Source organism: Tauraco erythrolophus, chromosome 14, assembly GCF_009769465.1.
Source record: "Tauraco erythrolophus isolate bTauEry1 chromosome 14, bTauEry1.pri, whole genome shotgun sequence".
Classification (NCBI taxonomy): domain Eukaryota; kingdom Metazoa; phylum Chordata; class Aves; order Musophagiformes; family Musophagidae; genus Tauraco; species Tauraco erythrolophus.
This window is the reverse complement of record NC_141478.1, coordinates 13467674-13494210: the sequence shown is the minus strand read 5'-3', so window position 1 is coordinate 13494210 and position 26537 is coordinate 13467674. Positions and strand designations below refer to the sequence as shown.

At 39.2% G+C, this 26537-nt stretch overlaps 1 protein-coding gene across 1 annotated transcript; it reads right to left on the bottom strand.

Annotated features, from left to right (window-relative positions):
• Positions 1-26333, bottom strand: SCG3 (secretogranin III). The gene is made up of 12 exons (XM_009980962.2): positions 26249-26333; positions 25505-25557; positions 24891-24936; positions 24581-24796; positions 23454-23596; positions 22146-22307; positions 21655-21832; positions 18973-19089; positions 7217-7300; positions 6478-6606; positions 4346-4426; positions 1-119 (listed from the first exon to the last, which is right to left on the bottom strand). The coding sequence occupies exons 1-12, from the start codon at positions 26331-26333 to the stop codon at positions 1-3; spliced, it is 1413 nt and encodes a 470-aa protein (XP_009979264.2).
• Between the last annotated feature and the right edge of the window lie 204 nt (positions 26334-26537).

The following is a 26537-nucleotide window of genomic DNA, read 5'->3' as shown; positions in this document are numbered from 1 at the left end:
TTACAGGCTGCCATATATGCGTTTAATTACATCAGCCTCTTCCTTGTCCAGGATGCCCTTGTCCACATAAGCATCAGCTTGCTGATCAATGAAATCTCTCAGCTTTGAAAGATCATAGTCTGAAAAATAAGAATTCATTTGCACAGTGAGTCATTGCCATTATACTGCTTCACCTAAGAAACAATGCCATTGTAAAGTTTATGCAGCAAATGCACTTTATCCAACATGAAGGGAATTCACTACGAGTGCAACCTGCGAAAACAATTTAAAAAATAAAACACCTGCACAAAGTTTTTTTATATGTCACGGTCATAGTGTTTTTACTATTCAAGAGGAATAATCATCTCTTGCTCTTGATTGCTTGCTGGCAAATGCTAAAGTAAGAATATTTTCTGGTCCAGAGATTTGATGTTCTAGTCTGCATACAAAAGCTGTTGTTAAAACACTATTCTTTTCACAACTGTCACAGATTCAAAATAAAGTATTAAATCGACTGTTTCCTATTGAAATCCCAGTAAAACTCCCACTTACTACAAACACCTGTAGTGAAAAATCAAGAAAGCAACTTACTGAAAATAAATAAAAATAATAAATTATTTACCTTGATACAGAGTATAGTATCCTGACATGAAAAACACCGCAGTAAGTAGTTTTTATGTCAGTGTTAGTGTCAAAGCAGCCTTTGACAATCTTTGTATGTCAATCTGCAATACAGTGCTGAAAGACCCTTTCTCTTTTTCCGATAGATGGTTGCATCTATGCAGTGTGATTCACACCATATACATTAAATAGACTTTTCCTATGCTGGAAGACATCATTATTTTCCATGAAAAGAATTCTACTTTCAAATAACATAAAAAGATAACCTATTGTGCAGTCGTAGCTCCGGCAATAGATCCAGTATATTCACACATAAACACAATACAAGTTTTAGTTACGTAATTTACTGCTTAAAATGTAAAGCTACATTTGTCAGAATCACGAGTTAGTAGTTTGGAAAACACTGATGTGCTAAGGGTTCATACTAAGCTAAATGAATAAATATCTTTCACAAAAACAGATATATCCTGAACTTTTCAGTATGTAACTTATTCCACAGACAGAACCTTCAGGACATATTAATACTGATTTTGTAATGTACTCCAAAATACATCACCATATAGCAATAAGTGGCAGGACCTTCTTTCAAACCGTATGTTCTTAACAAAACAGACAATAATGACTTTCTGTCTTTTTATGGTTGAGTGACCAAAATCAGATAGAAATAGAAAGACATTAAGAAGCAAATAAATGCTTGCGATCCTTTTGGTAACAGTATAAGGCAATTTCAAGTGACTAATACAGAAAATTGAAATTCAAAACTCCCCACTACTGCAGAGGTGTCATCTCCATATCTGAGTTAATATGAATTTTTCTATTTGCTGAACTGAGGCCAGGATTTCATGTCTAGTCTGTTATCAGCATTTCTTAAGAGAATGTAACCTGTTTGTCTCTCCATCCTGTCTGAGTAATAGGGACAAATAGTACCTAGCAATTTAATAATAAGCTTGTGAGATTTCATTCATGTTGACAGAATGAGAGTCTCCAGTGAAAGATACCATGGAACGGAAATGAATGGAACAGCAAATACTAAATTAATATTATTTTCATATTATTCACATTAAAATTTCTGAACTTATCTTTCTTCTAGAATAGTATTTACAACTCTAAAATCGTTATGTGAAGATGTGAAGGTGTAATTACTAAACATTATGTATGAGATTACAGCCACTAAGATACTATCCAATTCTGGCTAATTTGTATATCTCCTGGCAATTTAATTTGATTCATTTCTAGAAATTGATAAGTTAATTTCTAATACTTATTTGCAACCTATTAATTTGGGCAAGTAATTAGAAAAAATCAGCTTTGGTTTATATTCACCACAACAGCTGCAGCATTACATTGAGGTGTGGAACTGCTACAGTAAATGAAGTGAAGTCTTACATGCATATTCAAATCAAGCCATTTGCAATTAATTACAGAATTTACTTTCATTCCTAAATGGCTACTGTTGGTGTTGTGAAACTATAAACTACCTCAGTGTTTTGTGAAAAATACGAACATGCTATTTGCATGTATGAGGTAAATGACTCAGAGTTACGTTCTCTGGCGACACAATAGAATACCCAGCAGCCAACATCTAGCGGTGGTAATTTACACAGGAGAGGAGCTGGTTTTAAAGAGCATTGGTTTCAAAGATCAAGCCAGGTCTGGGCAATACTAAGGACAGGCCCACAGAGCCTACAGATTGTATATATGCAAAACAAACTTCGGACACAAAAGCCAATCAGGCTAAAGCCTAGGCTTTTGACACGCTTTTCTTTAAATCATCCAGACTACTCAGGTTTACTTGCCTCCTTAATAGGCATTCAGTATTTTTAAACCAGGAAAATGCAAATTAACATTTCCAGGGTCATTAGTCATTGAATGAACAATAATTTCTACTGATATTCATACAAAGTTACAGATCTACAAACATTTGCCTGAAGAAAACCTAAAGCTCTTCAAGTATATTCAGTGAGTAAAACAGTGCCTGACTAGGGGTGGAAAAGACTGGCCATTTTAATACACAAATTACTTTGTGAATCACTTTTCCACTAGCTCCCAGGTGCTAGGTGGAAGTGGAGAAATGATTGATGAGCACATCAATACCACCTAATCTTGTACTAAAGAAACAGCGCAATGCCTTCACAGTTAGATAAGCTTACCCTGGCTGCACTGCCTTTAACATCCCAGGAGAACTGAATTAGCATTTTACAAAAATAAAAAGTATGGAAAGGCGCAGTAAAGATAATGTATCAGAAGAGTAAGAACATTATTCGAATTTTGTCATAACTTACACTCACTTTAAGGCCCGTTTCCATTGCTAGAGGACAAGAAAGGTATTTTAGCATAAACAAAAATCCGCCTGTGCAGAAAGCGTATATCTTAATGCATTCACAGGCAGATAAAATGCTATTGATCTGCAGTCACAGCCATTTTCAGGCTGCAGCAGTGCAGAGAAAAGGTTACTGCGCAGAGGAGTGAGGGGCTGCTCAGTCGGTATGTGTGACACAGAGAAATAATCACACGTGACTGAGATCTAATTACTATAATGAGTACATTGATGAAAAGAAACATTTATTAGAATTGGCAGGAAAACTCTTGAACAAGTATGTATGCCTGCTGCTAATTGCCATCGCTGCCATTGTGTGGAAACGACTTGAGAGATGGAAAAAATTTTTTAAAAGTCCTTCCTATTATGGAGTTTCTGCGTAGGAAAATTAATGTGTTGGGCTGTAGGCATGTCCTCATCTCTGAAATGTAATTCATACATGCTTCAACTCACAGAGAGAGCAGCAAGATTACCCAGGGCTAATCTGATCTCAGATTCCACTCTGCTTGGCTGGTGCAAGAAGGACCCTTCTCACCAGGCGCCAGTCATAGCCCAAGGATGGATCCCTTGGCTAGGAACTGTCACTTACAGAGCGGGTGATGGCAGAAGACCCAGCAATGGCAGAGAGGAAGGATAAGAGGCTGGTTTTATGTAATATCTTGAGGGCAAAAGTGATATGGATAAATAAAGATCTGTGAAAAATAAGCTAGAAATCCTGCTGCTGTCGGCTCCCTCCCTCTGGCTCTCATACAGCCCTGCCTCCAAGGAAGAGTCAAATGGTGGGGCAGCTGGGGAGCGTACCCTATGCAGCTACTTCAGCAACTGCTCTCCTACACAGCTTTGCGTGTGAGAGCTACAAGTCATTAGAGTTGATTTGGGCTGTAATCCAATATATCACAGTGCTAGTGACATAAGTTTGTATCTTAACTATTTATGGTTATGAAACAAAACTCATTGCTGTTTGTTCTGGCATGCATAGTGCTAGCCAGATGCACGGAGCTTTTCTAGACACATCCAGACATTTAAAATTCATTTACCTCATGTACAAAATCATAATCAAAAGATACATTGAACTAAGAAATGACGCACTAGACAAAACCGACATACTGTTAGCTGGTGACAGGCAGACCACCACGACCATCTGGACAGCGCATGACTAACTTCTAGCTGGTTAGTCATTGTGTGTTCTGTGTCCAATGGCTGTTTGAGCCAGTGTACATGAATTTGCTTTAGTTTACTATTTTCATTCATTGATTTAACATTTGCGTAGCCTGTATTGTTTAACACCACTAATTACTCTAGACAAGCATCGTTTCACATTACTGTTATTTAACTTATAACAATGCTTGGTTACTCAGCACAATTTAAATTACATGCTTTGTAATGTATATGGTGCCCACCCCAATGTCATGGCTTTTCACTTCATACCTTCTTTGTTACCTTGTTTGTTGTGTTTTTTTAGCCATTCTATGTTCTTCCTGATTGCTTCCAAATACGCCTCAGCTTTCCCTAGAGGAAAGGATGAGAGAGAAATCAGGCACTTACATCAGTGTTTAACTGGGTGAAGTTGGTCACGGCGAAGGCAGATTAAAACTATTCTTAGTTTCTATTTAACAGCTGAGTCCTGTCAACCTTAGTCAGGCAAAATTCCCACAGATGGCTTGCAGGTTTTGTCTGTGCAAGATTAGTCATCCATAAACTTAGGATCATGTTTTTTTTGATATATATATGTAACTTTCGGTGGTATCCACAGATACTGAATATGTGGATTAAAGGCAACCTGTAGCTTTTTGATCATAATAATTGTTCCGCAAAGATGAGGCTGTTAAGACATCAAGGAATAATTTAAGACTGAGAGCTTAAAGGAGTATCTGCTCATATACAAAGTGGCAGAAAACTCCTCCATCCAGCAGTACTAAGAGTATACAGCAATCTAAGATTGTGGTATTTTTGAAAGACAAGTTGAAATACAGCTACTTACATTTACTGAGAAAAAGCATGTATTAAAATTACCATGATAACTTCTTGTTATAGCTGAAATTTTAAAGTGATGGCTATTTTTGGACCAGAAAGCACACAGGACAGAATTAGTTCAAGGATTACCTAATAAGGTCCCTAAGGAAATATTCCAGCTAATGGATTTTGAATTCTTAACTTGGCTGGGGCTTTATTGATGTAATGTTCTTACATTTGTCAGGAAAAAAAAACCCTACTGTGATTAGCATGTAGAAGGCTACTAGTGCCAACTATGCATGTCTGGTTCCATTAGTAAGTGGATACAGTATTAGATATAACGTAATTTTTGAGCTGGGAGTGCGGAGTTAGCTTTATAGCAAGTTACTCTGTGAAAGACCAAAGGGCATTGCATGATGAGACATATAAAATACTGATCCAACTTGAATTTCTAAAAAGCTATTGCGCTGAATATTTTTCTGAAGGTAAAGGAAAATAACCTGAACCAAACTGAACAGACAGATCTTCAACACACAAGCAATATATGTTACTTATCACTTCCCATGGGTATTGAGGCAATTCTTCTTTACTGTGAAATCAGACAGCCATCTTGAGCTATTTTCCTCTTCTAAGCTTAAATAACCACTGCTGGAAAAAATGCCACCTTCTATCTGTGAGTATCTAGTAGTTTATCTGTCTGCACTGCCCACAGGACTGAACCAAGTCACCAATGAACTACAATCTACTGTAGACTTGATTACTGCAGTTCATTACTGAGCATGTTGCAGTGAAAACGCATGCATCCAAAAAAGTTCGAGGATAAAACAGCATCAGTGCAAAACAGCAATTTTTTTAACCAGCTGACTACAAAACATAGACACTTATGCTGCAGCCTTAGCAATAAGAACCCACCGAAAGGTTTCTGCACCAACAAACATCCTCTTTTTCAAAAGTTCAGCTCTCTGAAGGAGTGAAGGCCTCTGAAGGAGGCACCCTGTCCTCTGCAGATTTGTTTTCAGATACAGCAGCTGATTTCCACCCCATAGACAGAGCGACTTCAGCTATTATGGTCTAATGCATGTGTCATGCTGAGGCAACCAGGATAAGCTACTTCTGCTTATTGAGACCCTAATTTACTATAACAGGTTTTCAAAGCTGTGTAAAACAGGTTAATTGCTGATGACTCTTAACTTCTGGTAGTGAGTAAGGCAAATTGTTTCACTTTGCAGAACTTTTCAGTACCTTTCAGTACCAGCTTGTTCTAACACAAACTACAGAAATCCATGGGCTCACTCAGAATATTGAATATCCTGATGATCTCACTGAAAAGTCACAGACACAAAGAAGCAAAATTTCTCTGCACTTCATATTGCTCTCAAAAGGGGCTATGGATTCTGTGAAAGATTGTGGCCTTAAGCAGCAAGGGGTACAGTTTCATATATTTAAAAGTAAGCAAATAAGTACACTTCCAAGTCAAGCCGTTGTGTGCTGACTCCCAGTAACTATAAACTGAAGATATTTATGCTAACACAATGGAAAAACAACACTAAAGATAGGAAAAGATTCCAATCACTTGGACCATAGGAAAAGCAGCGGCTGTTTTGTACCTCTAGGCTCTTCACTGTTTCCTGCTGCATTTTGTTCTTCATTTTTTGTAGAATCCTTTGAAATTTCATATTCCTTTTCCATTTTAGCTGCTTCTTCCTTCGTACTGTCTGCTTCTTCACTACTCTTGTCTAAAGAAATAAAAACAAGAGCAATATTGTATCAAATGTACCAAAAGCACTTCTAAATCACATCAATATGATCTTTAGGAAGTAAACCATTTTGACTGCTAATTGAGGAAGAACCTCATTGGCGTCTGGCTCAAAGTGGTTTCTAAAAGTCATCTTTACCCCAGACCTTTGGAAACAGGAATGCCTCTTTTTGCTCTTACAAATAGTAGCTGAATACAGGTGACTAAAATGCCATAATATGTATTCCATAAAGGCACGTTCTTTTGTGAAGAGAAAAATGATAGGAAATTTGTGTTCACTAGATCCAAAGTTGACAAATAATTATTTTTTATTATTTAAGCCTTAAAAAGCATTGATATAGCTTGCTTTAGTATATGTATAAAGTCTGGACTCCACTGAAGAAAAAGACAGAGACTATACTTCTCAAAGACTGGACAATTAAGTAAAAATTCTTCTCTTGTTGTGTGTTTAGATATCCAAGCTGTGGCTACAGGTCCTTGAGAGACTGCATCTTTAACTAGCAGTCTGGCTTCTCAAGCAATCAGCATGCTTTTAACTGAATATGTTAAAAAATGTGTTATTCCAGGAGAGAAAATGGTAGAATAAGTACCTGCTGGTAGCTTTTTTCTGGTTTTAGTGGAAGGGTTCTCAAGCTTCTTCTTTGTCTGCTCAGCTATCATTGTATCTAAGTTTTCTAGAAATCAAGGCAAAACAAAACCAAACCCCAGTTATTCTTCAACAAATATGATGCAGAATCTATACTACATTCTCCACAACACCAGTTTGAATGGTAAGCAGAAATCTAAAAGAAAAAAATCTTCATCCTTGTCTCTGAAGAATTAATGCAGAGCCAAGACTAAAAGAATAAACAAGTATCTATATAGAACTTTGATCAATCTTATTAAAAAAAATGAACAACTAAATCATGATAATAGTTGTACCAAATAGAGCTAATATTCATAAAGACACTAAACATGTGCATATATATTCTAATTATTTAAGTCACATAAGTCACAAAATAAAGATAACAGTATCTGCAGCAATTTATTCTGATGAAAGCAACGAACGGGTTTGCTTAACTTCACAAAGTATACAAGACTTTTTGTTATACAAAACAAAAACATGTTTCATCCTGGTGGGAAAATACTATCCCAAATTGCTTATCTGTCTGGATTTTACATCGTTTCATTAGAAAAGAAGTCTAATAAATGGTTTTGAATTATATTTAGATGAAACAAATATGTAAATTGAAATGATAAAACCAAATATTTTTTAAAGTTGCTGAAGTCAAGCATTTACCTGAAAACCCAGTAGATGGCCGTGGCCATGTATACAGCTCTAGGAGTCTAGAAAATGGTTTTCTACACAAACTTCAGGGCTAATCTAATTTGAAAGTCAAAGCACCTTTTCATCAAGAGGGATATTTCAGATACAAATATTGTATGCTTATTTGGGAAAAAAAAATGTCCTTTTGATACAACACTTAATAGATACTCACAAATACAGATCATCATAACATCTGCCATTTTTCACAGTCATATTATGGACATGGTTTCTTTCCCTTTATCAGCTTTTTTTAATGGTTCAGTTAAACACGGATCCAAAATTTGACAGATGTCAACTAGTTGGTGAGGTATTTTTGAGAGACTTGGTTTTGAATTGTCAATATTCCCTTCATACAAACAGCTAAAATATTCAGTATGAGATGTGGTAACTGTGGCAGAACAGATACTATAGGCCTAGTAAATATTTTAGGTCATATCTTCTGTGTAAGGTCAACATTTTATCCATCAACCAGGAGCATCTTTTTCTATCAGAAAGACATTCAGCACTGAAACCTAAAGATTAGTTTTTTAGCAAGCACATTTCTCTTCACGGCAGATCACCATAAGCGATTCTGATGAGAAAACACATAATCCTGTCTGCCTGAGTCCTCTATATTTTATTTCGTAAAATGAAAACGTAAGCAGTTTTTGTGGGCACCCTGCCTGATTGCACTCTCTCGATTCTACATCACATTAGGGTTTTTTTGGTGAAAACTATTTTCATTTGGTACATATCTTTTTAATGTGATTTCTGACCTTGCCATGTGCCCTAAACTAAACAGGTCTGGGCTGGGTTACAAGCTGGATCAGACATACTGATAAAGAGAAAAAAACAGCCAGAATTATAGTGGTGGTATTGATGCCTCACTAATCACTTGATCCAAAGCTTATTGAAAAGACCTTAAACATTCCTTTCAGCTGAGCTTAAGATACTATTTTTTATCCTGAATCAGTACCATACTAGTATTCCGGCAGGAATAGAAGGATTTTTCCACTGCAAGAGGCACAGTTTTTAGGCTAAGATTATACAGCTAAGAACTTTGTGCTTCCTTAAAGACATCTTAATGAAAATAGAGTATTAAGCTGGTGTTCACCATGTAAACACATTCACTCAAAAACCCTTTGTAAATTCTAGTGAATCGATTATTCTTCACTAATTCATGCAAATGCAAAAACGTTGCTGATTTTAGGCCTTGATCCAGCAAAATCTATCACATTAGCCTTAAAGTTTAAAATGTTTAAAATGCCACACACATGTAAGTGCATCAATTCATAAGTGCCTTTCATGTCCTGTCTTAAAAGTGTCTGCGTTTAGGCACCGCTGCAGTAAGCTCGTACTAGCAGAAAACTAAAAGCCTCCACCATGAGACAGATTTATAACCCACTTAGACATCTTTAGATTTAAATGTTTGCACACTGATAATATTTCCAGATATTTTTGTTATGTTGATAGACTGTAGTGTTTAAAAGTTGCACACATGCCCACATCCAGCATGTGCTACTGAAGGCAACAGGATTTATATTCCTCCATTATGCAGTTAGTTCTACAAATCCCATCAGGAATTCTACAGTTTCTCTAAGTCTTTCAATTTGGCTAACAATTTAATTTGCGTTCAATATACGAGTAATAAACAATATTTATTACTCCTTTGTCAAGTACAATAACATGATAATATGCAGTTTTCCAGCCATATGCATTGAACAACTACATCTGTATATGAAGCATAATACGGCAATGTTGACCACGAAAGCAAGACTGAGTTTGGCAACAACTATATTCCACTTTCAACGCTTTATTTCATCAGCAAAGATAGAGACAAGTTTACACGACAAGCCTTTTAATAAGGATGACATTTTACAGGAGAAATATTGAAGCTATTTTGCCATTCCATGCTAGGAATGGCACATCAACACGGATCTCAAGATTTCATAAGTAGCTGTATTTTCTGCATGACAGAGAGGAGTTAACTTTGCAAAACTGTTCATGTTTATGGGGATCATCTGGTGTACCTACAGAGATATCATAGAGAGAATGTTACCAGAGAATCCCAATTCTTCTCAAACAGGATTTATTGCCCTTTTTTCCCCTTCAGAATTAATGTCTTTAACAGCTGGTATTGTTTCAAAACATGTTTGTACTTGTCATATGCGGCTAGGCCAGGGCTGAACAATGTTTGCTCTGAGTTACACTGATGGAGTGAGTCATTTTCTCAACCGAGATGTGCCTGGCCAGCAGCTAAGCAACCACATGTCGTATCTGGAGGTCTAACAAGAATTGATTACTTTTCCGGTGTCGTTTCCCTAGCGACGTAATTTTTATAGAGGAAGAGTTCAGAAAGGTACTGACCTTTCCACAGAGCCGGCCACTTATTTGAAATGGCACTAATTAAAACAACAGAACAATAACTACTGAGCTAATGGAAGTGACCTACGCTGGTAAAATAGGTCACTCCTCTGGTGGTTGGCTTTCCATGGAGCGGTATAATCTCATCACTCAACCAGACACCAGGAGTCAGTTGATCCGGTTTCTGCCTTGCCCACTTTCTAATCCGCTCTTTGAGCTGGAATGACTCACTGAAGCATTCATGCTGCAGAAGGACACCTGTGTTGAGCAGACATTCTGAGACCTCCTAGGCCCAGTTTCTACAGGCATTACACCCTGGCAGATCCTATTAATTGCATCTGAAAACACCAATTCCCAACACCTTTGAAACTCTGAAGTCCTTTGAGTTGGGCATTCAAAAATCTGAATCACATAAAAACAGAATGCTCATCTTTACTCTGGGAGAATGGACTGCGGTAACACCTTTTAAATCCATGGGAAAAGACACTATGTGAAAAAATATTGCAGATTATATTGCTTTGTTCTTATTAAAGAGCCAGAAACAAAAGTATCCATCTGAATATTTAACCAAATGGGTAACAGAAGCCTGAAACAGACCCTTCTTTACAGATAGACAGATTCATGGTGTTTTCCATACTCTTGCAAATTTTCCTGCAAAGGGTTTTTTCATCTGCATAATTGTCTTGCACCCGGGAGGCAGTTTCACATTCTATCCTCATCAAATTGACTGAAGCTGAGATTTCATGTCATTAAAGTTCCACAGGAAAACCTGCTTTGCTGTTCTGTTTTCACACAGCATAGAAAGGCTGCGTTTGTTACAGGAGAAAAAAGGATGATCATGGTACCCGAAATCAATCTTAACGATAGCTAAAAAATGAGTTTACTTAATGAGTTCTTACACTACAGCAGCTTCAGCCGGAAAGCTTTGTGCTGCTGACTGCTGGTACGAGATGCACATATTTCAGGCATTAAAAAAGCATCGTTCTGCCAGGGCTCTTCTGTCTCCTGCATCAGATGATCCTTAAGAGCTTGTAAGACCTTCCATCTGTGACAAAACTCAGGACGTTTTAGCATTTGCTTGTGACTATTCTGTGGGGAAGAGCGTATCTGATAAATTCTTTGGCCAAATCCTCCTTTTAGCTTACATGAGTGCAGGTCCAAGAACTGTCAATATCCACTGCGTTTTCACCAATGTAGCCAAAAGAGGAGTTTGACCTTTAGTCAGCTCATATATGTATCATCCATATGTCATATAAACTGCTTAAACTGTGAAGAACAAGAGAAATACCTCTATTGTGGAATTACAGATGGGTCTCAGCCTTGCAAATCTCCTGTTCCTTCCAATTCTCTGTCACATGTCAAGATGTGGCATTCTCTTTTTGAAACTTCCTGTTTGACTGATTTGTCATGATGGTGTGTCTGAAGCCTAACGCTGCCATGAGGAATGACACGTCAGACGACAAACTGCAGGTAGTGGCATCACACGTAAACGGATTACAGGCAAGATGGTCAGTGATTTGAAATAAAAAAGCAGCAGTATCGCTTGGCAATCAGATTAAAAGAACTCAAAAGGCAAACCACAATAAAACAGATGTGCTTTGAGGTGAACAAAGTCTCCTTTATTGTCCTTATTAAAAACCCTACCTCATGGACTATTTCTCAGATTTATCCTTTCAATATTCTACAGGCATTTCCTTTGCATTACTCCAGGTCTCCTAGAGCTGTGCGGTGCAGTCTTTTCCTAATCTTTTCCCATCCCAAGGCTGTTACATGGCCTGTGCACACACTTGAAGTATTTCGATAGCATGCACTTTATAAGCACAACGGTTTGGGACTGAAGCAGCACACAGCCGCCTCTACTGCAGGAGTGGGATGGAGCTTAGTTTTGAAAGTTCAGTGACACCCTCTTTACCCTGCACCCACATCATCATCTCAAATCATAACTTACAGTCTCAGTGCTCAGCTGTCAAGAGAGATGCTGAATTCAGAAACTAAGGGGTTTTTATGCAGCTATTAAATATAGTCAGAAAAAATAAAAGCATTGCCCTCCTTCCTTTAGAAAAACAAACCATTTGGTAGGCTGCAAAACCTAGATTTTCAGAAACTAAGCAATATACTTGTCAAAAGAGACACTATGAGGAGATGGAGATTTCTTACAAAATATCCAGTTGGGAAAGTATAGAGGCGGCAGTGAAGGGAAATGGAAGAAGAGGCAACATATTTGCAAGAAGTATCTGCAAATTTAAATGGCAGATAGCGATAAACAAAGGAATGAACTGTAATATGTTCGTTTTGGTTCTCGTACACACGATTCGGTAGTCATGTAATGTGGTGGGAAAAAGAATTAGTAATACTAGAACTACTGGATCTCTCCCAAAAAGATATCTGAGAAAATTTAGATCCTATGGATACTGGAAATACTACACTCCCACATATATTGTCACCCGGAGGTAATGCCCATTTTACTGTAGTGTGTAGTGATCCCGTTTTTTAAGAACTGTGAGGTTAGCTGTCATAGACTTTTCACACCATAGCTATCCGTTTTCTTTTCTATGCAGAGAGAGTCCGAATGGGGGAAAACAGGAGACATGATCTAAGAAGTGGGGGCAAAAAAACGTTCATGTGTTTGTGCAAACGCAGAATTAGCATGGGCCAGGCATGGATGAGGCATGGGCTGAGGGTGCAGAAAGAAAAGCTATGAAGTTGCAGTGGGGTCTGTCATGAACATAGTTCCTAGATGCCAGTCTTGTCTGGGACCTTGGCACACTGTCTGTCCCCACATCCTTTTATCTCACCTCCATGAAAATTCATCTTGGGTTTAACTATTCGTATATACTTTACATCATCATTGCTGCTTCTCAGTGTTCAGCCCACTGCCTCCATCTGAGGTGCCCCTGATTTCTACTTTTCAGATATGTGAGAGTCCTTGATCTTCCTAAAAACAGTACAGTATACTGGCATCTGTGACACTTTAGTTCATCAGATACAAAATAAATAGCAAAGAAAAGAAAGCTGCCTGAAATTAAATAACTCCCACTGACAGCTGTATGCATCAGTCATATGATAAAGTAATACTGAGCAAGTAAAATCACCAAAGGGAAATTCAGATAGGGAAAATCTATTAAAGGTTTTAATGCTTATGAAGAAAACCTACAGTAGCAACAAAGAGCCCTCTGAAAAAAAAAATGCACATTAAAAAAGAAAAAGAAGGTATTTTACATGAACAGTTCCATGAATGAAACACTGTCAGTGCCTTTCATCTCCCACGTCAAAACAAAGGAGAACAAAAGATCCACATGACACTGTCCATATATCACTGGCAGCCTCTGGCACTGCTTTAGCCACACCTTCCCTCACTCCTCTGAAATCACGCAGTCTGCATCAGGGAGCATCTGCTTCTGGAGACAGTGAGTAGGGGAAAGATGATGCCAGTCTGTGCTGTGATCTGCTCTTTGCCTCACACTCTTGGCTCTGTGCCTGTTCTTGCCCAACTAAACCAACATCAGGATCAGACCTTTGGCCTGCAGCATCTGTGCTGATGAGAACTTCAGGGATCAGTCACAGTATTCAAACAAGTCCTCCTCTCCCAAGAAAAGGCCAGATTATGTCTACTATACACTGGCCTATGCTGGGGAAATTGCAGACCTCTGCCTTCATCAGAAGTGGAGCTGTTGAAGGTACCAAGCATGAATGCGAGAGGCATTCCAAGGGCTATTCCATATTCCTTAGCATGGAGAGGCAGGGGCATGTTAAAAATCAACATAGGGGACTTTCTGCCTCTCCTGTTTCCCCTGGATTTTTTTAATGCAGCCTCAGTCTGGCTAAAAGAGAATATTATATTAAAACAATACCTCAACAGTAACTTTAGAAAAGGATCAAACCGTTGGGCGTATGTATACCTCAGCAATAGGTCACCAATGAACCAGCCATCTCCTATTGCTAGTGTGTCTTGCACTTTGGTTTGCTTCCCAATTGTCCATGGAGAACAAATGATGAGGGGGTAGAAGAGGTAAACAGAGACATCTGCTCATGCCCATTTCTAACCAACACAATCTCCTACTCAGTCACGGGGGAGAGTGTGGATTCTGACAGTGAGTCAGAGCCAAAGGGAGGCGGTGTGAGAGGTGGCTTCGGTTTGGTCTATGGAAGGAGGCAGCTGTGACTCAAACACTGCATACTGATGAGCTGGAGCAATTTCTCTATTTTCCCTCCTAATTAAAGGGGGGGTTGCTCTCCAACGAGTCCGCTGTGGGTTGTATGTTGTATACTGTGGCTCCAGCAAGCTAAATGCTCTACTACAAGAAGGCGAAAAGTGGGATTCCCCTCAGAAAGAGCAAAGCTACAGAGTGTTTAAACTTAACTTTCTTCCCAGTCCTTGCCCTCTTTCTGTTCTCCAGTGTTGTTCAGTTCTGGAAGATACAGAAGCCCTGATTTAGAAACTGAAAACCAAATGACCAACCTCAATGATAAGATGCGATAAAATACACATTATATGCAGTATCAAGGTGAAGCTTCTATATACCTGTGAGGTAGAGAAGTATTGATGGCGAAAGTTTATGCTACATATACTAGTCAATAAATGGGAGCTCCACACAAGAATACAATGTGCACATAACTCATTTATATTTCTAGGGTAATCGTTCATTGGACAATACAACTTTCATTTGGTTGGGTAGCAATGGGTAAATCTACACTCGCAAGCAGTGTACAGCGGGAGAATATAATCAATGCACTGTGTAAAAAGAACTCATACATATGCACTGGTGCCTCTTAAGAATTTGTCTGTCATCTCTGAAAGCTCTAATTTTGTTATGGTCCACTAGGCTCTAATTACAAATATTTCCTAGAATGGTTCTAAAAATCACTCATTATTTTGGTCTTACTAGTGGGAGATGATTTACAAACGTATCTGAATAAACTTGCAGAAACCATTTGTTCCTGCTTCTATGCTGACAACAATATTATTAAAATAAATTTATTACAAAACTATAGTTTAATTTACATAATTACTATAAATATAGCTTTTATGAGGGTGGTAGTGGACTGATATGCTTTCATTTTAAAATTAGCTAGATAGCCTGGCATATGCAGGAAAAGTCACTCCACACACAAAAAAATCCTCTCTTCGTGTGGTGTAGATGAAGCTTTTCCTTAATATTCATCTGGTCTGTGATAGATGGCTCTGACAGAAAAACTATCGGAGTGAATCTCCACCATGACGCTACTCGACAGACAGAAGGAAAATGAAGGAAAGTATGATATTATTCGCAAATTAATATACAAACAGTACAAGTATCTATGCAATGCATTCCTTATTCTGCTCTCCTGAAATCAAAGTGAGTTTTGCTGTTGGCTCAAACAGCACCTTTCTCCTTGAAGCACTCAGCACCATGAAGGATATAGTCCTTTCAGTTCTGCATGGAAAATTCAGTATCAGCTATTTATGCAACAGAAACAGTATGACTGCCATGAATAATGAAACATTTTATGCTGAATCAGTCACAACTTCTCTGAAAGCTTCTTGCTGCTTTCTGCTGGTCATTATGTGGAGAGGTTCCAACTCCTTCATTCCACTCTGTCACTGCATCCTTGCAAACAGCCAGCACTGTTTCAGCAACTGTCCTAAGTCCCTCCCAGTACTCAATCCATTCAGTGGTGACAGCCTGTGCCCCTAGCAGGTTGGGGCAAGCAAGGAGGGTTCACCTGTTTGGGCAGCATTTGCTGGATGCTGACAACCAACCCATAGGTGGATAAGTGGGTACCACAGTTGGATCTAATTCACAAGTTGCCTGTTTAACTGTGCTCCTCTGTCATATGATTGATTACCTTATGCTTTCTGTACCAACAACGTTTGTCCATTCTTTTAATTGCAAAAATTATTTTAAAGCAGCTTTCAATCTTCAGAGGGCAGATAGGCTTTCTAGAAAGACGTGAAAGCCTTTGAACAGGCCAGAAACATACCATGAGGCTTTCGCTCCACAGAAGAATTTGCTCCCAGTACATCAAAATACAGCATTCATAGCTAAGAAAGAGTGATGGAAGATAGTGGTATTTTGTCCCTAGAAGGGCAATTATGAAATATGATGCATTTCAGCTGAACACACATTTTATATCAGTTTCCTACAGCCTGTCTTCAATGCTTCCAGAGCTATACTTTCTGAAAAGAGTAAAGAGTATATACTCTTTACTACTGTAAAGAGTAGGCAGTACTTTTTCTCCTCTTTCATATATATGAATACCTTGGTTTTGGCTTCCTGGATTCTGGGTTAGAGATCATATTTAGCATATGGAAAGCTTTTAAATATGGATTGCATAATACTGAATACGTGTATTAAAGCATGAACTTCCTCTTCCTTGCATTTGTATGTGTGTGCATGAGTGATTTTCTTGCACCACACTGCAGCTAGATCCTTTGTAACTTAAAGCTAAACCTAGTAACATCATTCACTGCAGCAGCAAGATACTTTCCCCTAGAGTAGGAGACAATGATGATGACATAATGCTGTGGTTTCCAAATCCCAAACCAGCTGTTACCGGTATATGCATTCAAATTCACTGTCTCTGTGTCTATGTAAGAGGCACAAAAGCTTGTGACTCGATTCAGTAAATGATTTATTATTTCAAATGTATAATTCAGGGACATAGCTTACGCATGGCTTCAGCCACAGAGTGGGGAAAAGTAATTTAGGCAGTTTCCGACTGTAATAAAACAGAGAAAGGACATAATCCATCTCCACAGACCCGACAGGTATTTTCCACCAACTAGCATGGGATCTGCTCACTGATTTTAGTCTGGGGGAACAACTAAAAGCTGCCAGTTTTTTTAATTGTTTCTTCTCTCTGACAGACATTCATACTAATTCCTTTACCTGCTATAAACAAACACAGCTGGGCATCAATCCCCTAACCCAAACTGCACCATGAAACACAGTACCTATTCAAGTATTACCTATTCAAGTAAAACTGCTGCCATGCCTATGGATACCACAGGAAGCTAAGATTCTCCTGTGCTGGCTGTGCATAACATTCAAGAATATTAGCTCAATAAGTGAAGGTCAGCTTTAAAGTCATTTCTCAACAGTCTAAAAAAAAGAATACCACAGAAGCAACTTGAGACCTATGAGAAAGCTTTTTCCACTATAGTAAGTTGCTTTGATGGAGTGCAAAATCCATCTCTGCATAAATCACTCATCTGCAAGGCAAAGTCGGGATACATCAATTGATAGTCTTACTTTAAATCCAGACTAAATCAGACCTCTGAAACTCTTAACCTAATCCCTGCCCTCTGTACTATGTCATCGTGGCAATTTGTTGCCAGGGTTACAGTATTTATTTACTCAAAGTAAAGCCAATGTGAACAACTGCCCTGAATTTTATCAGGAAAAATGCATCCCTAGTGTAATTCCATTATCTGAGTGGTCTTGCGTCAGGGACGAACTTAGCTTATTAAGTTTTGGCACAACACTATCAGTGAGGACAATATCTGCTCAAGCTATATTATCTTCATTTGTAGAATGACACTGAAACCACTGTGCTTGTAATCAACCATTTCTTTATGTGCATCTTTTTTTAAATGTACAGGCAGCCAGAGAAATAAAGAGCTAAACTGTAGCATAAGTTGTCCAAATATTCCAAAATTCAAGGACTTCTCATAGAAAATAAAGGGAAAATCTTGGTCAGAGATTTAACGAGTTCTTCAGAGAGGAGATGCAATCATGCACTGAATGTGAATCATGATCCACGAGATTTTTTGTAGCCAAGTAATTGATAATCAATCCGTACAGTTACAGTTGCATCAATCAATCATGTATCTGCAACGGCCCATAACAAACAAGACAGCAGAAGTCACAAAAGATCATTGCCAGTCCTATCTCCATGACAGACTGATTTATTAAGCTGAGAAATTGCCCTGATGTAAACAAAAACTTTTCAGGGTAATCTAGACCAGGAACACTTCAGAAAAATGAAAGGGCTGTGCAGAGCTTATACAGATAAGCCCTTCTGTTGCTCTGCTCGTTTAACTAGAAAGGCTATCAACAGTTACTGTAAGAGAGCTTGAAAAAGCCGGGAGAGGTGTGTGAAAAAACAGAACAAAAAAAACAAACCCAGGCTGATCCAAAATCCCTCTTCAGGAAATTACAACAATTTTACAAAATCTGCACAGCCACAGACTCTAAAATGGATCCAGGAAAGAGTGCTTCAAAAACTAGTCCTGTGCCAAGATGGAACACTTTCCATAGACGGAAGGAGTTTCACTCGATAGAAGACCATAGCATTGGGTCCCGTCTACTCTAGCGACTTACAGATGACAGATTAAAGGTGCTGAAGTACTGGATTCTTTTTGGAAAACACAGGTACCTGATCCACCTCAATATAACTGAGCGAAACACTAATCTTTCCCTGACATAATGCCACCAAAATCAAGTGCACTTCACAGGTGTGATAATGGAATAATTCTCTAAATATGTATCTGACAAATAACCTTTTCTTCATTAGCTGAAAACATTAAAGCAGTATGGAATTCAACATTGCTATAATAATGAATGATCAATCATTTAGAAGAACAGCTTTAGCACTTTGAACGAACAAGTCTGAAATAGGACTCATAAAAGCAAGGAAGATGACAATATAATTATCACTGTTGTAGAGTAAGAACATAACATTAATAATACTGTTGCATAAAGTGTGTACTCTCACCCAGATAGGAAACTCCTTCTTCTGGTGTGATTGTTCCATATTTAACCATCATCTTCACAAAATCAATCAGGGTTTTCATTATAGTTATCAAGGTCTCTTTCTCTTTTGCCTCTGCCTCTGTGTGAGGGGATAAAGCAAAACTAGTCAAAGACTTCAGGCAACTCAGAAAAGCTCAGTTCTGCAAACTCTGCACAAACTTCATGAATAAAAAATGACCTAGTCACTAAAAAGAAAATGCTGTGCTGAATTAGCAAAGAGAACTCCTAGACATGTTTCCCTTTAAACTGCTCCTGTAAAGTACACCTGAATATACTTTAAAACTTAAGGGTTTGATTCTTCTTTATAGCTTTTTTTCTTGAAGGTCTATATTATGGAAGGCAAATGGCATTAATTCCATTTTACAGATAAGAACACTGAACACGCTGAGATGAAGGGACTTGACAGACTTCAAATTGCTGGTCAGAGGGCAGATACAGGCAGAGTTTCCTACAGTCTCTGTCTTTTTCTTTTATTTGTCTGTGAACTATTTAGGCTACCAGTCTGGCTCTGCACAAGGACGAGAGCTCAGAGATCCTTTCTCCTACAACATCCATGGGTTCAATGACAAAAATATAAAGTATCTCAAATGAGATTGTTACCGTGCACAAGACCATGACTCAGGTACTGGGAAAACATAATATTACATGGTTGGGAGGATCATGACTTCACAATAAGACATGAAAAATGATTTTTCATTATAAAAATCCATCTTTCTTGCTTATATGTATCTTCATCTTCACAATCATTGCTTCTTAGCTTTCTTTTTCCACTGTGTTCATCTGCTGAACAATATTACTGCTATTTCTGCATTAGCAGCATGAAACTCTCCCACCACACAGTTACACAAGCAATTCCTGCACCCCAGGTTGTCACTGAAGCACCCAACAGAGCCAGGGGCACTGTCAGACAGGGACAGTCAGACAATCCCAGCCTGGCAGAGGGCCAGCCCCTCTGGAGAGCTGCTGAACAGGTTTTTTATTGCTGCCTGCAATTTAATAGACATCTGTAGGATGCAACTGAATCCCCTTTCCTCCAGCTTGATAAGAGCTGGCAGGTGAACAGCATAAAGCAGGAGACAAGGCAGAGATGTGCAGCCAGTGGGACCTGATTCTACTTGCTTGATAACCTGTTAAACCCAACATGCCTTTCTGCTTTGTGAGTAGAAAAAGGAGAACTAGAATGCAAAACTACCACAGGAAAATGAAAAAAAGAGGAAGAAGAATATGAGGTTTGTAGATTGAACTGGAGCAAAATGTGCTCTTGTGGCCCAGAAGGCCAACCGCGTCCTGGGCTGCATCAAGAGGAGCGTGGCCAGCAGGTCGAGGGAGGTGATTCTCCCCCTCTACTCTGCCCTCGTGAGACCTCACTTGGAGTATTGCGTCCAGTTCTGGAGTCCCCAACATAAGAAGGACATGGACCAGTTGGAGAGGGTCCAGAGGAGGGCCACGAAGATGATAAGAGGGCTGAAGCACCTTTCCTATGAGGACAGGCTGAAAGAGTTGGGGCTGTTCAGCCTGGAGAAGAGGAGGCTCCGGGGTGACCTTATAGCGGTCTTCCAGTACCTCAAGGGGGCCTACAAGAAAGATGGGGAGAGGCTGTTCAGGAGGGCCTGTTGTGATAGGACAAGGGGTAATGGTTTTAAAATAGAGGGAGGTAGATTCAGGTTGGATATTAGGAAAAAATTTTTTACCATGAGAGTTGTAGAACACTGGAACAGGTTGCCCAGAGAGGTGGTGGATGCTCCATCCCTGGAGATGTTCAAGGCCAGGTTGGATGAGGCCCTGAGCAACCTGATCTAGTTGGAGATATCCCTGTTCCTTGCAGGGGGGTTGGACTAGATGACCTTTGAAGGTCCCTTCCAGCCCTAACCATTCTATGATTCTATGATTCTATGAAAACACATCCAGAGGTTTTTCATTCTAGCTCTCCACTCAGGTGTTTACGGGGACAGTTTGAAGCAAGATTATGGCTCCGGCAGGACAAGGAATCTACGGAATAAATTGTTGCTGACTGTGCTGGAGAGAGGAGAAGATATGCTGGCTGCAGAGAGTGAGAGTGGGTGTGTGGTAGAGTGTGCTGACAAAGGGGCTGTGGCGGGGTGCCACAATCTTGCCTGCAATAACTGGAAGGCAATGACGTCTCGCACCGGAATAGGAAGAGACGTGCAAAGCTTTCATTGCCATAAACAGCAAACCTGTGGTTTGTGAAAAGGCTGGGAGGCTCAGACTCATTTACTGGTACCGTCACTGTGAGGATTCTAGTGTGGCTTACTCGTATCTCTGTTGGCTTAGAAGACAAGGACATTACTGGAAATATCTCTGGAGAAAACAATTTGCCAGTTTTTCATTATGTCCTTACAGGAATTAAAAGAATTCAGGACTTCTGAATCATACAGCACAAGATGGGAAGGGCTACCTAGGTCAAACAGATTGCAGTTCTGAATGCTGTTCCTCCCAATGTTTTGCCATACTCACTAATCAAATTAGTTTCTGCTATGCATCTTAGAGAACATTTTAAAAGCACATGGTCTCTTGCAACTAGGGAAGCTGTGGGGAAGGGAAGGAAAATGAGTAAAAGGAAACAGAGAATCTTAATTTTCTATTTTTTTTTCTAAATGTTCCTGTAAACACATGACAAGCTTACCTGAGTTAAGACCTTTTAATAGTGCGTAAAAGTTTGGAAAATATTGGAGGTCTTCGAAATTATCTTCAGAAGGCAGCTCATTTCTTCTTTCCAAGATATTAGATGATGACCATGTGTTATCCAGTGTATCGTCAATCTCCCCATTAATGAAACTATCCTTATCAGCTTTGCTTGGTGTCTCCACAAAAGACAAAAAGAAAATAATCTATAAGCACATCGCTTCTGGTTATGGAGTTAATTGAGCAATAAATAGCATTATAAACTTACGCCAGCATTTTCTTAACTACGAGGTGAAGACTATACTATTTTTTCAAAGTTATTTCAGTTTGGGATCTGGTTTAAACCTCCAAGTAACTCATGGATTTGTTTTTCTATGTGATGGAATTTCTCTAAGAACATCTTTGGTTTCCAGATTGAATTAATTATTCCCAGTGTATTGGTCTACTCATATCGTTTGGCAAGTGAGTCAAAATGATTAGCTAGGAAATTACCATTCGGTCCTGTTGCTTTTCTTTCGTATCACTGTCTGCTCTGCTTGGAGGGTAATCAAAATCTTCAGACTCCTTCTCACGATCCTTTGCTTCATTTGCAATTAGCTGTTGTAAAACCTCTGCCACTTCATCTTCCAGGGTATAGGCCTGACTCTCTGTGATCTGTTAAAATATTTGTGCAGAGTACTTATAGAATGTTGTCTTTTTCCTAAATTAAACGTTAATACGAAATCTGAGCTTTATAAATAGGTTGCTTCAAATGTATTTGCCTCAAAGCTGAGCACAGCCAAATTAGGTGCAATACCTTTACTGACGTCTGTGTGTGTGCGTACGCACGTATACATATAGACATATATACATATCTATATTTATATAAATGCATATATAAACACATAAAACCACACATCAAATATGCGTGCATACATAAAACACACCCAGCCGCACATACAGCCTCCAAGAGGAAGACAAACCCATATGGGGCTTAACACAATGGAGTCCAGCTTGAAAGATGGAGCTGCAAGTGTGGTATACTTTTAAGCATATATATGTATGTTCTGCAACATGCCTATGTGCGGTTGAATACTACAACAGAACACAATAATACAGAAAGGGAAAAGGCAAATAGCTTTCTATGGCATCATCAAAATGTTTTCTCTTTGCCTCGTAGCAGCTGTCACTTGAATGAGAACTCTACCATGCAGCTTTCCCACAGCTCCCTTTGTCATCAGTGGGATTCAGCACGTAATGGCTAACTGCTAAATCTAGTGCAGAAAAGATAAGGTTAGTATTTTAACATCCCATATTGCAACGGCTAAAACCATTGAAACATCCAGAGGTCAGAGACAAACTCAGCCTTGCTAAAAATCAGTACCAATTTAATGTATCCTCAGCTAACTAGCATCATTGTATGTCTGCTGATGACAGTAATTAGTAGGTGCGTAGGACCTTTCCCCATAAACATCCAAAAGAAACTGATAATACAAAAGAACTCAATGAGAATCAGAAGAGAAATAAAAGGGAAAAGGAGGGCAGACATGGGAGGAGTATAATTAGTGAATGTTTTCTCAGCACCAGAAACGTTGTGCAGTTTGGCCTATTTTGTTGCAAAGCCATCACAGGAACAGAATGTTGCTGCAGAACTAAACCAGGGTGCCCAAACGAGTCAAGAAGCTTGCCTGGAGCCTGAATCTGACTCATTTTCACTCAAGTCAGCGTTATTAGCTGGACACAGTGTTAATCCAAATTGATTTTGAAGAGTATTAAACCAACCCACAAAACAGCTAAATGAAGTATTAACAAGATACTTACTAGCCCCAGATTTAGAAGTTTTGAAACGATCTTGTCAAACACTCCTCTGTCATTTTCCTCATAAATTCTCGCAGCAATCTTTTGAACAATGTCTTCAGCAGTCAAAGGAGTGCCATCTAATTGATGGAGGCCATCTGGATCATCTGGAAGGATTATAGTTTAACTATGTGCTGATTGTCCTAACTCATTTGGATTAGACATCTTGTAAAAAAATATCTGCCCACAGCTTTTTCTCTTTAGAACAAGGCTGCACTTTTTAAACACATTAGGAATATACTTTGACACACACTTTGGAATCCATTACATAAGTTCCAATGAAAAGTACTTTGTGTCCATTTTCCACATCTGCAAACGTCTTTGGCTCTTTCGAAGGAGCAGAGATGAATGTCAGGAGCATACTCTCCTGTTCATAGAAAAAACTGTAAGACTTAAAGAGTAGGCTGCTTACGTATCTGCTTACATGCATCTTCTTGGTATCTACTTTAATTATATGGCCACTTACATCAAAACAGATCATGACAAACAGCATACTATCTTCTTGTTTGGATTTCAGCAAATGAAGTTTTAATTATGTAATCATTACTTATGGCAAATAATATCATCATGACCAAAGGGAAAGTGAATGTGATGAGTAGCTTTGGTCTGTGATCAGCATATTTTAATATAATTAAAAATATCCTGAGCTAAATGCTGCTCACAACTCTGAGAGGACTCACTTAAACTACAAGTCAATTAACCACTCCTGTAGTAAAGGCAAGTATTCCTTGGCCTTCGGTAACTTCTTTTAGCTCAGTAATATGGAGAATTACCTAACATGGCACATAATATTTCGAACAAATATATGTGATTTAGCTCTATACAAAAGTGCTTCTTCCTTTCAAACCAGAATAAATATATTGAATTTTGGATTTTCCCCCATGGAAGAGGACTGTAAAAATCAACAGCAATTCTTTTGTATTGTGTTTCAAAACCTAATTGTAATATGACAGTCTCCCACAACTCGAAATAATTGAAATTGCACTCCAGTAACAGAGATCATGTTTAGTGGTGAGTACAACATTCATAACTGCAATCAGTTTGCAAGAGAAGTCTAACCTAAAAGTCACTGAAAGGTGATTATAGAATACCTTGGAATTTATAATCCAGCCCACTTTTCGTGGAGTCATAGTCATCCACAAGCCTGCGGTTCTTGGTGGAGTCTGCATCATCAATGGCCAGTTGCTGTTCATACAAAGAGCTTCTAATTGACTCCCTCTCCTTTTCATTCCTCTCTCTTTCTGCTACTGATTTTAGCAGGTTCAGGTCATCAACAAAGGAGTAATTCCTGAACTCTGGCTTATTTTCTGGAAAATATATCAATGCACACACGACATAAAATCTTATACCTCTTTGAAAACCATTATAAATATTGCTATATAACCAGGAAAAATGTTTTACCTGTGGGAGCTATTTTCCTATTCTTGTCTGCCTCAGCTTCAGCAATCTGATACACAAAAATAAAATAAATAAACAAACCAATCAACAGGCAGAAGGGATAAATACACTAAAATGTGCGATCTCTTAATTTATGAATATCAGCAGAAGCCTTAATGCCTGATCTTCACTCTCAGTGAGAAGTCTGCCTTAATAAGTAGAACATGATTAAGTGCTTGGCACTTTTTGTCAGCACCACCGCATCCTCTGATCAGAACCGGACATTACAAGAAGCTGCAACAGACTTGTCATTTTAAGATAAATGCCAATTACACTTTCCTTCTTCAATCCAAGCTCCCACTATATTCCCGCAGGATGTCAACACAAAGGGGTGGCACACCTATGAGCTGCTGGAGCTAACAACCTGCCTTTGGAATGCTGGACAGTAAAACTCTCTACGCCGGTTCTTAAAAATGATTGAAACTCTATACCCAACCTCATCAGTATTTACTGACAAATCTATTTTTAACTCATTTGTTAAGCCATTAGGATTTTCATGGATCAAGTACCTGAAGGCTCAAATTATTATGGGAATATTAAAACCAAAAAACATTGTAAATATTTTTTACTCCACTTACCTGTTCCTCCAAAGGTCTTTCTACACTTAACTGTCTGTTGTGTATAGCTTTATCTAGAATAAACAAGCACACACATATACACTCCATTATACGATGCATGCAACTACAAAGAGCGCATATTTCTTAATTTATAGTTTAAAACATGGTGTCTTAAATATGACACCAACTGCTAGTTCTCGTAAAAAAATTCAGAGTTCCTAGAAGAATGAGAATACAGTTAAAAAGTCAAACATTTAAACAAAGCATGATTGTTTTGGGGCAGAAGGAGAGGTTCTGCAAAAGATGCAATAGGAATACAGATACAGACTCAGTAACCCCTTTCTGATGAGAAAACTCGTGAACAAATTGGGGAAAAAATGCTTGTAAGAGATTGACTAAAATAGCAATAATCGGATTGGCACAACCAAGAGATTAAAAATCTCTTACATCCAGAATACCAGGGGAGCCAGGGAGTGGGGGAGAGAGAAAGACTTGTGCAGAAACTGCTGCAGAATGGATGAAAGCATTGCTTGGAGAAGACTGAAAGAATTTAGAGCTTTTCCCTCTACCAGCACCTATCTCTTCACTTTAACATTAAATTGCAACTTCAGTGATCCACCGTCTTGCACCAGGAACATTGCTTTTTCAGAATCTAAATGCTTTTAGCCAAGCGGAAGGAAACTTTTTACTTTCCTCTCTCTGTATCCTGCAAAACTTTCCCCATCTCGCCGAAAACGGAGAAAACGCGTTAACGAAGGCGCTCACCTTTGCCCGCGGGCTTCGGGAAGCCATGCGCCCGGCTCGCCAGCAGCGACAGCACCTGCACCGCGACCGCCAGCCGGAGCAGCATCCTGCCGCCGCCCAGCCGCCGCGGCGGGCGCGCCCGGCTCCGGACGGGGCCGCCGCCCGCGGGGTTCCCGCCGCGCCGCGCGGGCGCTCAGCGCCGCGGGGCCGCCGCCCGGCGGGCGCTGTCCGGCGCCGCGGTGCTGAAGGCGCAGAGCAGAACCGGCCGCGGCGCTCGGGAAAGCGGCTGCCGCGCGGGCTCGGCCGCTCG